Source organism: Lissotriton helveticus, chromosome 4_1 (genome assembly GCF_964261635.1).
Source record: "Lissotriton helveticus chromosome 4_1, aLisHel1.1, whole genome shotgun sequence".
Classification (NCBI taxonomy): Eukaryota; Metazoa; Chordata; class Amphibia; order Caudata; family Salamandridae; genus Lissotriton; species Lissotriton helveticus.
Window position 1 is genome coordinate 567399735 of NC_136063.1, and position 16930 is coordinate 567416664.

Below are 16930 nucleotides of genomic sequence, written 5' to 3' on the forward strand. Positions count from 1 at the left end.
TGATGAAATCAACCTGTATTCTCACAAAGGGACCCCCGGACCTCCCAATTTTCCCCAGTTCCACTACAGTCTTCTTCCCTGGGTTCATCTTTTGACATGACAGGCACCTCTGGCAGAGGGACTCTGCTACTTTCCTGAACTTCTTACTGTACCAAGTCTGTTGGAACACTAGAATCATGGCGTCCCTACCAATGTGTGATCCTTCATGTATCAACCTCGCCATTGCGCTAAGTAGGTGTCTAGGTAACACAGGCATACCAGTTGGACCTATAATGACACCATCCACACGCCTTGGTCGACACCCATCATCCTTCCATTTCTCTCTTTCTTGCCAAGGTGCCGCCTGCTGCCACTCTTTCACCTCATCCCATGTAGGCACTTCCTCAAACACCTGAAGTTGGCAGCTGGTTCCTGGCCCCCCTCGTTTCGGATTTACGATATACCGATCTCTAGCGCACCATTGGGCCACTCGATCAGCATAATCATTCCCTAGTGATACCTTGTCCATGCTCTTCTTATGAGCAGCACATTTTACCACTGCCAGTTCCTTTGGTAACTGGATTGCCTCTAAAAGGTCTTGAATAACTTTTCCATTTCGAATAGGAGTACCCGATGAAGTCAGGAACTCCCTCTGCAGCCACAACTGGCCAAAGTCATGCACAACCCCATAACAGTACTGACTGTCAGTATACACTGTTATGCGTATGTTCTTCCCAATTTGGCAAGCTTTTATCATAGCAATCAATTCGGCTACTTGTGCAGACTTGATGTGATATAGATAACCTGCTTCCTCAATTTTCTCGAAGGACACTACTGCATAGGCAGCACTCAAGCCTCCTTGTTCATGTCTTAGACATGAACCATCTACAAATAATTCTTTGTCATGCTCAGGCAAGGGCGTTTCTTTTATGTCTGGGCGTGGCTTGGTGTTGAATTCAGTTAAGTCTATGCAATCGTGTTCATCATCCACCCCCCCTTCCATATCCTTTGGGTCGGGGAGTAAAGTGGCTGGGTTCAGAATACTGCACCTAACAATGTTTACATTTGCAGCACCCACAAGAATCCTCTCATATTTAGTCAGCCGACTAGGGGTGAGATACTGTGTTTTTGTTCTGGTCAACAAAATTACCACTCCATGCGGAACATACACAGTTACCGGATGTCCCATGACAATTGACTCACTCTGTTCTAAACTGGCACAGGTAGCAGCTACTGCTTTCAGACAACCTGGTAATCCAGCAGCCACTGGATCTAAGGTGGCAGATAAATATGCCACAGGCCTTCTCGTTGTGCCATGTTCTTGAGTTAGGACTGATAATGTGCAATTATCGCGAGTGTCACAGAATAGGGCAAACTCCTTGGAATAGTCTGGCATTCCCAGTGCAGGAGCAGTACACAGACAATCTCGTAGTTTGGTGAAGGCTGTTAAGCTTTCATCATCCCATTCTACAATCTCCGGTGTTCCTCTCTTAGTCATTTTTATCAAGGGCCTGGCTAGGACTGCAAATCCCAGAATCCACTGCCTGCAGTATCCTATCACACCCAGGAACATTCTAATTTCTTTCTGAGTACGGGGCAACTGCATCTTTTGAATTATTCTCACTCTTTCCGATGTCACTTTTCTGACACCTTTTTCTATCTGGTGCCCCAGATATTTCACCGATTTTGCACAAAACTGTAACTTGTCAGGGGACACTTTATGTCCCTTTTCACACAGGTGATTCAGTAGGGCAATGGTGTCAATCACACAATCCTTATGACTTTTAGACGCCACCAAGAGGTCGTCTATATATTGCACTAAGACAGAGTTCCCAGGTAGGACTAAAGTTTCCAAACATTTTTTCAAGATCTGATTAAAGATAGAGGGGCTCTCTGTATACCCTTGAGGGACCCGGTTCCAGCAATACACGTGACCTTCGAAGGCAAATGAGAAAAGAAATTTGCTATCTGGATGCAAAGGAATGGAAAAGAATGCATGACACAAGTCTATCACTGTGAACCACTCTGCATCCCAGGGAATCTGATACAGAATCACTGCCGGGTTCGGGACAATAGGGCAACAGGGAACTACTATTTTGTTAACTTTTCGCAAATCCTGCACTACTCTGTACTTGCCACTAGGTTTCTTAATGCCCATAATCGGAGAGTTACATGGGCTACTCATCACCTCCTGTATGATGTTTCCTTCTAACAATTTCTTGATTTCCACAGCAACACCAGCTTTCACTTCTGCATTCATCATGTAGGGTTTAGTATTGGGGTATACCGCATTGTCCTTTATTGCTATCTGTATGGGGTCCACATTTTTCATCAACCCTACATCTTTCCCAGTAAAGTCCCACACCTCCGGCTTCACTGCTTCCTGGAGTTCTTTGGGTAAATCCTGCATGGTCATTCGTTTAATTTCCGAGTCAGGGCGGACTAACATTAATTTATAAATGCCGTCTTCATCTGGGGTCTGAATTTCAACACCCTTTGGTGTGCAAAAGATGGTACAGTTCATTTTGCACAGCAAATCACGTCCCAGTAAGTTTACTGGACTGGTGTCGCAAACTACAAATCTATGCATTTCCTTAAAGTTTCCGATTGAGATCTCCATGGGCTTGGTAACAGGAGTACTAATCAATTGATTAGATACACCCACTACTTGGATGGCTTCTCCCGAGAGGGGTAGGTTTGGAACGTCCACTGTTCTCACAGTAGAACGGGTAGCGCCAGTGTCCAACAGAAAGGTGACATCGTTTCCGTCAACCTTTCCTTCAATGTATGGTCCGGACTGGTCTACCGGCAAGGAGGCGCCAAGTACGCACTCCTCGTCCTCCCCTCTCAGGCCCCGTCAGTATTGGTCATCACAAAGGAAGGTATCATTTAGAAGATACTGCGAAGTTGCTGCATTTCTGTTCTCATTGCTTTCCCAGACTTCTATCTCATCTCCCTCTGCCTGTTTTCCCCTGTATACTTGCTTTGGTGCTCGGGGCACCTGAACTGTTTTTACCTGTGGTTGAGTCTTTCTCGGTCTCTCTTTCTGCGTCTGTGGAGTTAAATCAGGAGTTTTGGAGTTATCTTCGGGCAAGTAAGGACACTCGTTACGCCAATGTCCAATTTCGCCGCACTGATGGCAGGGAAATTTCTTCATAGCCTCCTCCCTGCTCATTTTGGGCCGGGGCTTGCCTCCTCCCCCTCCCCCAGGGCCTTCATTCTTAGCATTTTTGACCATGTTACTCAACTGCTTTTCCTGCTGCTCTGCGAGCTTCACCTGAGCCCACATCACCTTTTCCTTGAGAGCCTTTTTCTTTTCTGCCATCTCGTCCTCGCAGTACTTTGCGTACCGCAGGACCTCATCTACCTTTTTGGAGTGCCAACATATTTTGTTATCTTTTATCCACTGACAAATTTCAGGTCTTAAACCATTTACGAACCTGTAAATGAAGTGCGTCATGTCCTTCATCTCGATGTTATCTATACCACTGTATGTTTTAAACACCTGTAACAGCCTTTCATAATAGGAGTGCACTGTCTCCTCTCTTTCCTGTGTTGTTCTGTCTATCCTGGTCCAATCAGTTTCCTTTGCTGGGACCTTTAGTTTCAGATGCTGAATTACTTGCTCATATTTTCTCATCACTTCTTTCGATGGTTCCCCGGTTTTTTCATCTCTCGGGTATTCCTCACTAGGCCAGGCTATGGCTATTTTACACTCGGTCCATAGATCGACCGGGACCACAATGTCGAAAAACCCATCCAGGTCTTTCCACAGGCATTTCTGTACCTTTACAAACCTTTCCACTTGCCGGTACCATTCAACTGGCTTCTCCCGCAATTTTGGGAAATCGTTAGTAAAGGACACAATATCCTGTCTGGACCACGGAACGTGCACATACCTCCCACCGGGTACTTCGCGCATGGGGCATAAAGTTTCGGGCTTGTCTACTTCTCTCAGAGGGAACTCAGGAGTAGCTTGTCTGGAGCGGGCCTCCTCTTTCTTATGTGCCCACCTCGTTTTCCACCTTTCCACGTCTCCCCATTTTTGCAAAACTGCAAGCAACTCTTTAATCTGCAATTTTCTTCCTGACACATTCAGACTTTCTAAATCTTTGTCGGAAAACTCAGCTCGGTATGGTTTCTGCAAGGGCTTCGATCTTGATATATCTATCCCCATACTAGCTGCAGTGTCGGTCAGTTTTTCATGGAGCACCCTAGTACTCCGGGTAAGACTTTTACACATAAACAGCAACTCTTCTTCAGAATAGGTATTCAATCTGTCTAACCCCACATTTCCTGCCATTAATTCCTCTATTTCTACTCTCAGTTTGTAGAGGTCTAAAGATTTCGTTTGCGGAGCCTGTTTTTCTAATTCACGACTCCAATTTTCAATTTCTTCCGGTGTTACCAAAGAGACACTCCTAGTCCCTGTTGCTGTTTCTAATTTAATTTCTTTCGCATCAAAAGGATTATGCCTCTTCTGCACTCCCTTTCCGGTCTGTTTGTTTGGCAGATCCAAGAACACAACATCAGACTCACACTCACTGGACTGATCGTCTATTAGTAAGGGCTCTTGCCTCGGCGGGGCCATTATCGGGTTCATAACTGGAGGGTTCAGACCTCCTTGATTATTCCCGTACAACGGAACCACTGGTCCGATTGTTACCGGAATAGTCAAAGCTTCAGGACTGGTATTTAACTGGGAAATTTTCTGAATTATTTCTGACCTCTGTTTAGCTATGGCCTCTTGCTCCCTTTCATCTAACACTCTTCCTAATGTTCGGTCAGGTATCATCTGTGGGATCAGTTGAGGCGTAAAACTCGGGGCAGTAGGATGCGTCTCACTTGGTCCCCCACCATAATTTGGTTTCGGGAACAAAGTTCCTGTCCCCAACGACCTGCGCTCTTCCCCATATGGAGGCTGCAAAAAGGGTACCCCTGAACCTACTGGCTTTTCTTCGTTCTCATAAAGAGGTCTGGGGTAAAATGTTCTTTCACGGGAATATTTTTCCTCTGAGCTCTCGGGCATTCTAGGATATATATTGCGTACCTCCGGGGGCTCGGGTTTCTCAAAATAGGGCAATACCTGGCCCCCTCCCCCCCTACATAGGGATCTGTCCTCCTCCTTAATAGATGGACGCTGGTGGTTCTCTCCTGTACTGGAAGTTCGGGCTCCCTCATTATAAGGGGGCGGACTTCTCGTAAAGATGTCATCTAACAATTCATCATCTGACTCTCCCGGGGCCCCCCAATGCTTACACTTTTCGGTACTTTTCTCACCCGCTGCAGGGTTATGACATGCCGGCATCATGGGAAACAGACCCTCAACAATCATGCTCTGCCTCCACTGCTTCATCCTTTTATCCCTGGTCTCCTGTTTTAGTCTGGGGTACCATTTGGTCAGACCTTTGTCCATTCGGGGTTTCTCTCTTTCAAAAGCCTCAATCTCCCATTCCTCTAATGCCTCATACTGCGTTAGTCTCGGTCTGGGATGCAATTCATTCATGCGGGTTCTCAAATTGAATAAAATCCTACCATTAAAAGTACCGTCTAACGGAAAAGCCAATACTCCGTCATCTTTTGTGTACTTCACCCAATTCTCCAACCACACACAGGTATTGTACCCTCGGTCAAACATCATGAATGAGGCAGGAGTATTCGGTGGCGGGACAACAACGCCTTCCCTAGATTTAATCGGTTTGTCCGTTTTGAAATAATTCTTTACCCTACTTACAAGGGACATCTTTCTCTTTCCTCCGTACATAATATCGTATCTATTGGCTTTCCACTGATCCCTCTCAAACCCTTGGTTTCTCGGATCGGGTCTAGTCTCTGGACAATACGAGTGCCACATACGATTTCTACGCTTAACTTTGTTTACAAAGTTACCTCCAATCAGAACGCGTCTTGCAATTCAGTGCGACCAATGAGGTGCGCGCGTTCAAATAATTTCGGCCAATGGGTGCGCGGCCCCTTCGTGAGACTGTTCTCACTCCTCGGCGCTTCACCCCTCCTTTACAATTCCAGCCCCGCTACCCGCCCGCTGTTTCTACCAATCCCAGCGCGGCACGGAGTGACGTCAGAGACGCTTCGCAACTGACTCCCTCCCTTCACAAGGTAACGGAAACTTTCTTTCCTTTAAAGTGCTCAGTGCTTGGTTATTTTACAACAAATACACATTCGCCACAGTGCTCAAGTGTCTAGACAGGATAGCTTTGTTTCGCTGCAAGTAAACTACTTCCATTTACTTTTCACGCGCTGCGGGCAGATCTCTTCCGCCTACCCTTCACTCTAGCATCAGTGAACCTGTTATTCCCCTAAACTCATCCACTTCTTTCCGGGATATGTTCCGAGTCTAAGGTTTCTCAGCGGACCCCTTTGCTTTCACCCAAGCTTCGAGGAACCTGCTACTTTTCCGATGTGACCCTTACTAGGTTACGCCACTATGGGAATTTTGCCAATGAACCTCGTTACTGACATTTATTCACACATGTATTCAGAAAAAACCCTAGTTAGTGCTTCCCGGTTATCCTAACCTGCACCTAACTTTCCTTTAAGCCTGTGACCTCAGGACAATGGATTCTATTCACCACTTGCCCTTTCAATTCCCCTGGGAGTTCCAGACGACATATAACAATTACGAACGCACGGGTTAATACATATATCAATATAACAGTAAGAAAACAGTTTAAAACATTTCATGAATTTTCAAAGCAAACATTTCAAGTGGGTGATCAATCCTCCCGAAGTGCCTACTCTTGTAGCAGCATCGATATACTAGCAGCTTCCGACTTAACTAGTCTAACTAGTCCTACCTAACCTTTAGCTAGTCCCTAACCATCCTCTGATCTACCAGAAAAACTGATAGAGCGCGCGAGGTCACCCAGCCAATGATTTCGCCGTTTCCGGCTACAGGGCCCATATACTTTCAATTCACACTATTCATTGACCAGGCGACTTCACGGGCTGCTACCAATTGTGTGCGTGTTCCCTATCGTTATGACTCAGTGTACCCGACTTACCATCCACCGACACGGGTACCTATGACTTCAATGGATCAGGGGCCTAGCTGTAAAAGGAAAGGCAGCAAATGCAATTTCAAATGACATTCAATATTGTTTAAATGACCACGGACAACTGGAAGTTTTAAAATGTTTATCTAGAGTTCGTTATTTTCATTCATGAGATATACCAGAATAAGGCATTCAATAACTAGGATAATGTAAATGATATAACTATAGAGAAATAAAGACAGGGTAATCATCGAAATACTGTTATGAAATGCAAATGGAAAAATACTATATAATCTCAGAAATGTTTAAGCATGGACAGACTATGCATGGGTAACTATAGGAGGGCCTATAAAGAGTAACACGCTAAACTTAAAGTGAAGGGACCTTTAAACAGTCTAGGTAAGGAGGTTCTAGACCATATCAGAAAATGACAAACTGCAATGCAAAATATAATTTCTACAAGGTAGGATGACATGAGAACATATCAAGAAAATTATGCAAATGACTTTACGTTTCAATAGTTTGCGGCAAAAGCATGGAAAAATCAACATGTGCAAGATGTCTTTTATTAAAGCAAAAGACTGAAATATAGAAAGGTGCAAGTTTTAAGGAACTTAGAGCAGTATTTACCTAGACTGGTGTGGAAACCAAACCCTGGCCACGGGTCAGTTAAGGACAGGAAACCCTCAAGGAAGGATACCCCTCAAAAGACAGCAGGTGCAGAATGGACACCCCGGACAGGACAGGATACCCTCAGATTAGGAATCAGGACAGGACCCTCAGGACAGGACAGCAAACCCTCAGGACAGGACCGCTCAGGACAGGACCGCACCCGCAGTTTGGAAGCAACGCCTGCGCTCCACCCTCACTGCAGCTATCGATCAAGACCCCGATTGGGTCAACGAACTCCCAGCAAAGTGCTTCGCCAGCACTTTAAGGTTCAGTAGAACCTCAGTCTATGGTCAATTTCGGACAGAGTGCTCCGCAGCTCTCTGTATCTTCAGTCACCTATTGAGTACGATGGGTCAGTGACAGGTCAGCTAAACCAGACAAGTCGGACAATTCCCTAGGTAAACCCAGGGTAGATATACTCTTTTGGGACGGTGTACCACCCCCCAATGTTGCAAAGTGTCAGAATCCCTCAATTTGGATTGGTCCTAAAGTAGGATTTGGGTAACACACCAATCAGAACACGCTAATTCGAGCCTATATTAGCATACTTGGGTACCGCCTAGAGAGATTGGGGTTCTCATGAGAAATTGTGCAGAAATACGAGTGACAATTAACATTGTAACACATGAGGAGCAACATTCGCCGTTCTCGTAGCGCAGAGGTGGCTTTCCCAGGCACATCTTGACTGTGGCTGCCAGCTGGCTGAGTTCCACTGTCCAAAGTTGCCACCTTTCAGTATTCTCTGGTCATGCGCAGAAGAGACCGTCAATATGGCTCCCAATCAGTTTGGACCCCCATTCCCCGCGGTACATGAAAAGTAAGCGAGAACAAATTAATACACAGTAATAACGTTATGAAATCACATTCACAGGGTTGTATTTTCAACTTATCATTATAACATATACTTATGCAGTCTAAATGTTAGCTACATGGAAACAGGCACAAGAGCAGTGGCACGAGCAGTACCACATGATGGGCACAGCTATGTATTACGCATGCGCATAATTTTCCCTCCAACTCTGCAGACACGTCAGGACACGTGAGTGTGGCTGACGCATGCGCAGTAACTAAATTACAAGCGGCGGCCATATTTTAAGTACACGGATTAAATGCATTAGAGATACACATAAGCAAGCTTCATAAACTTTTACTCAAACTTAATATAAATGTTAGTAAGACGTACATTTATTACCTTGTTACACATAAACGAGGTTCTTGAATACAGCAAGGTCGCAAATATGCGAAGCTTTGCTTCATCAGAACACTTTCTTTTAATTGTCACCTGCACTGTATCATGCCTAACTTTACTGTAGTAAATTGTTGTTTGTTTTGAATAAATGTCAATTGTGTGGAGTTTCTTAACTTATAAATCTGACCTGTATACTTATTTTGTAGTGTTCTGTCTGTGAAAAGAGTTTCTCGCAGTCCTCCAGTCTGAACAAGCACATGAGAGTACATTCTGGTGAACGGCCTTACAAATGCGTCTACTGCAACAAGGTAATCTTCATGGAAGGCAGTGGGTTAGCGGGTCTCTGGTTTGTGTCTTGCTCTTTACTCACCACAGCACCGAAATGGTGCTGTTCTGCATTTTTTGTTTTAGTTTGACTACTGACAGAAAATATCAGGGCTATTCTTTTATGTGTACACAGTGCGAGTGAAAGTATCTTATAACTGTGAATGTATATGTTCAACTAAAAATAGGAATTATTTTAGATCGGGGTAGGACAATCGCACCGATCAGCAGCTGGTACAATTGTGCACAATATTTAATGTTTTACTACCTCATAAGTGTTTACACCAATGTGAGTGTGGACGACCAAATTAATTTCACAAAGAACCCCAGGCATTTGTTGTATGTGCTAAAAGGTCAGATGTAGGGTAGTGGTGAGAAACCGGTTTTCCTTCTGCTCAACTATATCCAAGTCTGTTGGCTTCATGACTACATCACGAGCACATTCATGGTGTTTTATGTAGGCATATACATCTAGACTGCAGAATAAGATAATGATGTGTGCGTCATTAAAGTGTTAACGGGCGTCTACTGACCATTCATGATTAATTCAGACTATAACACAGTGTGGTAGAACATGCAAGTACAAACCTAAAAGAATATATAATGCGGACGAAGGCTGCAAACGTTGCATCATAGTGCTGTAAAAGCTCAGATGATCCCCGCACTAAAATAAAAGGCTGTTGTGTGGCCTCTGTGCCCTAATAAAGCACACAATGCAAGACTACAGCTCTCACAATGCACCAGAATCCGAGTCCAGAGAGCTGGAGTCAACCAATTTCTCCCTTAATTAATCATATTTGAACTAAGAAGAAAGAATTCCATCAAGAAAGCTTGCAGCATAAAGCAATTGAAAAACAGAGGGAACTGCGTGCAGCATATTTCGCTACAGCGGGACATGAGCAGTATAATAATATTAACTTTATTGATTGGTTTAGAAAAAAAAGCTACAATTTAAAAGCAGACTAATTCATACAATAAAAATGACCACGATTAGAAACGGGGGAATATAAATTACTAAAAAAATAAAAATTGAGAGACCATTTTGAGCTAATAGTGTTCTGCTGAAAGGCCTCACTCTGGTTTTCTGATATTATGGTCTTTAGTTTCAGTTCAGTTAGCTTTATTCGATTTTGTTTAAAAACCATAAAAGCGTCAACAATACATAGATAAACACCATAGGGTTACATAAAACATCATAACATTTCATTACAAAAATAGTAAAACAGAATTAAATAGGTATATCGAATCAGCTAATCAATATACATAAATATACATAAATTACATTTTCAATAATCAACTTTAGAACAAGGGCATTAAACAAGCTGCAGTGACATCCTGTCTTGTCTGTAAATTCCTCTTAGTGATGGGTTTTTTAGTATACAATTTTTAAAACAAAAGTTGAAAACCATTAAGGACTAAGAGATTAAATGGCTATTGGTGTAACTAGATATACCGGGGGCTCGGGTAAAAATCGCGCAAATCCCAAGTTTGAATGGTGCCATGTCTCTCCTTGGGGGGGCGAAATCGTAAGTAAGGGACGATATTACTGTTCTTGAATTCGACTAGCACCAGGTCCCCAGCGATGTCCTTGGGCAGCGAGCCCAACCACCCCACCCTCCTGATACCCAAAATGCCACCATCCAGCCCGGGCGGCAGAGGTCTATTTTTCCGCAACCAGGCGATGGCCTTGTCTAGCAGGTCCTGCCGTGACTCGTGTGTTCCCTTGGTGATGGCAGGAACCCCAGAGAGGATAGACACGTATGGGGCGGCCTGTGGAGGCAAGTGGATACATGGCATTCTTGCCAGGGCTGGACGAACCGCCATATGAGTTAGTGACGGGGGTTTTGAAGTTACTTTGTGCTCTATGGGAGTTGGTATACAGGGGGGCCGTAGTTGATGTTCGCCATTTTTACAGGTATTAGACTTGTACATTTCAGGGACAGTGACAGTGGGAGGGTTTGTGCAGGCGGATACATCCAATTTGTTATTCGGAAGATGATACTTTTTTATTGCTTCCTCGATGCTATTCAGCCTATCCCCCAACTCATTTATTTTTAGGACCAAAGGTGAAATAACAGTTAACAAGAGTTGCTCAATTTGAGACAGTAAAGTCATTTGGGGAGGCAAGACAGGGTCATCTTGCTTGGCCGCGGCCATGTCCAGCGCTGATGTTATTAAATTGAAGGGAGATAATGTTGGGCCACTGCACGTATGTTGTATATTTGCATTATTCGCAGTGACAATGTCGCTGTCGTGTTTCCCTCTAATGGTGTGATCCAGGGGTGAGGCGTTTACTTGTTTCTGATCTTTTAATATAGGTGATGATGAGTCCCGTGAGAAGTCATTAGAGATAACACAATTAGGGCTCACAGTAGGGGAGGTTATAACAACATCTGGTGCGTACTTTGTGCCACACAGGGCGTTAAGCTCCTCCCAGATGGACATAGTGTCTATGTTAATGAATGAAACGCCGATATAGTCAATATAAGAATTAAAGCATCACAATACCTCCTACCGTGGTGGAATCAGGTGGGGTGGCCCGTCCCGTCCTCCTCGGGTCCTCTGAGGGCCACAGAGGGCCCGCCCTTTGCCCGGGCTTCGCCCGGCTAGTCCCGCGCGCGTCCCGCGATGCGGGAGGGGCGGCTGGCTCTTATGCGCCTCCGGGCGCTGCTGTGTGATGCGGCAGGTCGGCGCCCCTGATGGCAGCGAGGGGACGCCGGGAAATGCAGTCCAAATGGAGTCCCAGTCGCTCTCCCCCCTCGGCGGCCGCGTTGTCCAAGCGGCGGCGGGGGAGAGCGTGTGCAGGCAGGCAGAAAAACAACCTCGGGACCCGGGACCCCCACAGGTACAGTCCGGTCACAGTGCCCCCAGCAAGTAGTGACCCCCCTTTAGTTTGATTGTTGAGCCTTTTAACTCGGCTGCCAGGCTAAGATGAGGAGGGTTTGGTTGCAGTTGTGGCTTCTAGTAGTTTTGATGCTTTGTGAACAAATTTCGTGAGCCAAATGTTCAACTTAGTGTTGTCAGGATTTAGAGCAGTCATTATTGCCTGGCGGCAGGATCGAACTCCCAACCTTAGCCATTGATCCTGCAATAATGTCCTTCTGACCATGAGCAATGCAGGGCATACACAGGTGTTCCATTACTTCCAAGTGATAGCCACACAACCTGCATTCAATACTGCTACCTGGACGGTGCCATTCAGGAAGGTTCTCTAAAAAGGGCCAGTCACCCATCCTCCGGATTAAAAACTTTTATTTCCAATAAAGTGCATTTGTGCCTGATAGGTAGGGCAGCTGAACACCTAGACATGAACAGTATCTGCATCTACCACGGTCAGGGCAGCTTGTCTTTAAAAGGGCGGTGAGACACTTCACGTGACACCTGCCCTACCATGACACCACCACTCCTGGACCATGCTTCCTACATGCGTACTCCCATGGAGCCTGAAGTGACTCTTGTGAGGGATACTAAGGAACAGCTTCTCTCGTCCCTACTAACGTCCTGGCCCTGCGGGCCAAAGGCATGAGAGTAGAGGAGCCGTACCCATGCCTAATCTCACTCCCCCAGGCAGGGGGCGGCTTTCTCAAAATGTCTTCCAATTTTCAGATGTTATTATGATCATCATTAAAAGATGATGCAAAGCTGATGGAAATGGTTTTAGTGTGCCCATATGTATCATTGATGGTACCGCACGCGTATGCTTCGACACATGAGTTTCGAAAGGTGTGCACTATAAAAATGTTGCTGCATTTGATCAGCTGCTTGATATGGCATGTCAGTTTCATCCTTCTCGAGTTGTTTATCGTCTGACCTTGTTAGCCTTTCTCGTATTAGAAAGAAGAAGGGATTCTGCTTTTTAAGCCATGCTTTCTACAGGGAAACGCGTGTATACTCCATATTAAATGTTTATTGGTTTTCTACTTTTAATAACAGTCTTAGTTGCAGATTAAATGCGTTTTTTTACTCTGTCACTTTGAACAGTTGCATTCCTAGAGAGACACATTCTTGCATCCTCGAATACTAGATCATCGAGTTTCTTACAGGCCTTACTACTGCCTGAAAAGGAACGGTTCAGTGCTGTTTAGATTTTAAAAGCTTTAAATGCCCATAGAGCTCTTTTCAAAACCTGTTTATTCATTTGGAGTTAAATCTAATGAACTAGACTAAATGTATCCTTTGTGAAAATTATATTACAGTGAAAATAATGTCTTGTATTCCTGGCCTTCAAAGTTGCATTTGTCATCCAACATTTTAAAGCTCTTTTATTTTTCTAAGATTTTAATGTTTTTGAAATTCAAGTCACTTGAGAATGTAATAATTGTATGGCATGCGGGTAAATTAGGCCTATGTGACACATTTGTCAAAGTCAGAAAGAAATGTTGGTAATTTAGGAAAATTACACTGATGATGCTAGTGAGGGCATGGGAGAGGTGGAGCTGGTTTTTGGTACCAGTGAGCAGAGATTTACGGCTAGTGAATCTGAAATACTGTTCCGGGGACCTGCTACATCTCAGGAATTAACCTATCATTCCTGCCTAATGGCAGAGAGGGTGCTACAAACACCCCAAAGATGCATTTTGTACTCCAAGCACTAGCCATACCATGCAAGTGGCCTTCTGCATAAGTTGACACCATTAATTACTGAATCCTCATAACCTGTTTTGGACAGAAGACTATTTGGTCCTTCTTGAGTTGTTGTTCTCCAAACTTATTGCTTACATGGTCACCTGTTCTTTCCATTGTTTAATCACCTAATTATATTCATGTTTTTGCTCCAGGCCTTCACCGCATCAAGCATCCTGCGCACACACATTCGCCAACATTCTGGGGAGAAGCCCTTTAAGTGCAAACACTGCGGCAAAGCCTTTGCCTCCCATGCGGCTCACGACAGCCATGTCAGGCGCACGCACAACAAGGACAAAGGGTGCGCTTGCACCGTGTGTGGGAAGCCCTTTCAGGCCCTGGAGGAGCTAAGATATCACATGCAATTCCACGCAGGCCTTTAGCCCTCCGTGAAGAGCTGCCAACACATGGACTTTAGAATGCAGCCTTTTCCAATGATTTATTTATCAATTTTATGCTCACACTCATGTATGTTGTCATAAATATTTAAGTGCTGTTAATAATAAGTACTGTGGATTTTTCAAAACTGTACTATACCGTTCATACCCTACTAAATCAGTGGAACTGATGTTCTCTGTAGGAAAATATATGTTCGTGTTAACCATGTGTTTTTGTATTTTATAAATGTATACCATGTCAGTGCTTTTCTGTATTAGGCAAGTCAAAGATTTATTTTGACTGCAAATCTCATTGAACAAATATAGTTCGCTTAAATAGAGTGTACTCTTTCGTTGTGGTTCCTGTCTTTGAATTGTGCACCAACAATGTAGAGGTGGTGTACACGTCAGCATTTCATTCTATTTATTTATGTTTGCGAGCAAGCATTAGAAAACCTAGCATTTATATGTGTCACATTATTCAAACAGAAATTTTCAGCATGAGTGTGAGAGGTTTTCATCATCCAATCACCAAAAGTTGGTGTTACTTTGAGGGGATGTCATTGGTCCCTTAACCCTATTTGCCATGGAGTGGAGCCAATGGTTGTAGCCCCGGACGAAGAACCCCCCCACGCTCAAGGGGAGGAGATTAGACTTTTGGGCCTCCTGTAGCAGCTGCTTTTACAGTTAAAGGGGAGTGTGGTTTGCTGGCATTCCAACTCCGAACCGACTAACTTATGCAAACTAATCAATGGATGAAGTGGCTATCTAAGGTAACTGAAGCAATGTAAGACACGGATTGACATGCTTACAATATATTCAGCTGACTTGTACTCTTTTTGGTGGGATGAAGCACGTGCACTTTATTATTTTATTTAGAGGGGAGGGACCTGTTAACTGCTGGCAGCCAGCTTTTATATTTTAATTCACCCTATTGACCAGAGACAAAAAAGTCGATTTTTACGTGCCAGATCCCAAAAAAGGTTTTCGTTTGAAAATAAAATCACAGCGATCAGCACAAATATGACTAAGGGGCAGCATTTGGGAATATAATTCGTTGACCGACCATTTGCAGATGATGCCAGAATTGTGGGGAATAACCGCTGTAGTGACTTTTCTGTTTTATTGTTTTTTTAATTGCAACATTTTGTTGTCAGTACTGTCTGATTTGCACTAATGTTTATATGTATTGTTGCACAAAAGTGATGTTTTCATCAGGTGTTTATTTTCGACAGCAATTCGTTTTTTATGTCACATGTTGCACCATCAGTAGCAAAGGGACATGATTTCAAGGTAGAAATATCGTTGTTGCACCCACGCCTAGCTTGAAGGTTGGAAATAAACCTATTCTAGCCTCTAGATATTTCATGAACATTACAATGTGATAGATTGTGTCAGTTACGTCATAGAGGGATCTCAAAAATTTACTTGAAAAGTTAACAGTTGATTTGTTTGCTGGACCTACTGCTGGCCATCTAGTTCAACGACATTGCAACATGGCATATTTTCTCAGCTCAGCAGTTGAGAGGAAGGAGTGACACTGAAAGCCACAAAGAGGAGGACTGTGAATGATATCTGTTGGATTCTGCTGATGCATTGAGTATCGAATTCAGAGTGGGAAAATTGAAAGTCCAAGATCTCTTCAGTGGCCTGACTTATGCACGGTCATAAGCCGGGATACGGATTGATGGAAGGGGTAGGTTCTTTTTGCAGTCCATTGTGGGATGATGATAGTATTCTTAGCTGACTTACTGGACCTGCTGCTTTTCTGTGGTGGATGAAAAATAAGTTGAACAGCCTCAAACTTCCACCAGACTCTAACCACCTGAAATAGATGTGGACGAAAGGACTATCCCATGGCTTTCACCCGTGGACACCAATTTCTGTTTTTGACAATAGTACTTTTAGAGTGCAGATATAACAACTCTTATTGAATATTTAAAGCTCATCTTAGAGCCATGACTTTTCCAAACTTTGTGAATACTTAGAGGAAGTGGTCATGTGTGCTGCACTTTTTGGTGTTTACTAGAATCCGTGAGCATGCATCTGTTAATGTGTGCTTTCTCTGAACTCACATACTGAACTAGAGTGAAATTTCAGTGTGCCTGTAATAAAATTTTATCTTGGTGATAGTGAATTCTTTTGTCTTTTTATTTTGACATGGGTATAACCTTAGTGGGTTGGCGGGCTAATTTAACTTTTGTTGAGATTCCCCTCTGTGGGCGATGAAGTCCTAGAATGAGTCGCTCAGAAATGGACGTGTTCAGTAATGAACTGGGCATATGGCTGGGTTGAATTAGAAGGCACTAATCCGACCTGTGGAAGTTCTGTGATCAAATTGCATAATTTTAGGCTGCTCAAGTTTTTTTCGATGTTCCCCTGTACTCCCCTAACCCCACTTAAAGAGCTGGGGAAGGCCACTCCTAGCTCAGTCATCTATGACACCCTGCAGGGGCAGCTCTAGGCTCATTCCGGCCCTGAGCAGGGAGCGTAGGAAGGGCCCCCCCGGAGGAACACAGGCGCGGAGGCCAGTGAAGAGGGGTGGGTCAGGGTGTTTGGAAGTGGAACAGAGCCAGAGGCCACCAAAATCTCTGCCAGGGGCTGCCACGCAAATATGTATCCATCCTCAGAGGATTATTATATTAAGGATATATATTGGCGTGGCGGCCCCTGGGGTTTGGCGGCCCTGTGCAGGTGCACAGCTTGCACATGCCTAAGGCCGCCCCTGCACCCTGTATGTGCTCCAGCCAGGC

General features: G+C 44.3%; 1 protein-coding gene across 6 annotated transcripts in view; it reads left to right on the forward strand.

Moving 5' to 3' along the window:
* Positions 1-16301, forward strand: part of PRDM14 (PR/SET domain 14) — a 56778-nt gene extending 40477 nt beyond the window's left edge. For all 6 annotated transcript variants that reach the window (XM_078685620.1, XM_078685621.1, XM_078685622.1 and 3 more), the window contains exons 7-8: positions 9060-9161; positions 13956-16301. In XM_078685620.1, coding sequence (XP_078541746.1) covers positions 9060-9161; positions 13956-14183 — 330 coding nt within the window. In that variant the 3' untranslated portion in view covers positions 14184-16301. The remainder of the gene's footprint in view (positions 1-9059; positions 9162-13955) is intronic.
* The last annotated feature ends 629 nt before the right edge of the window (positions 16302-16930 follow it).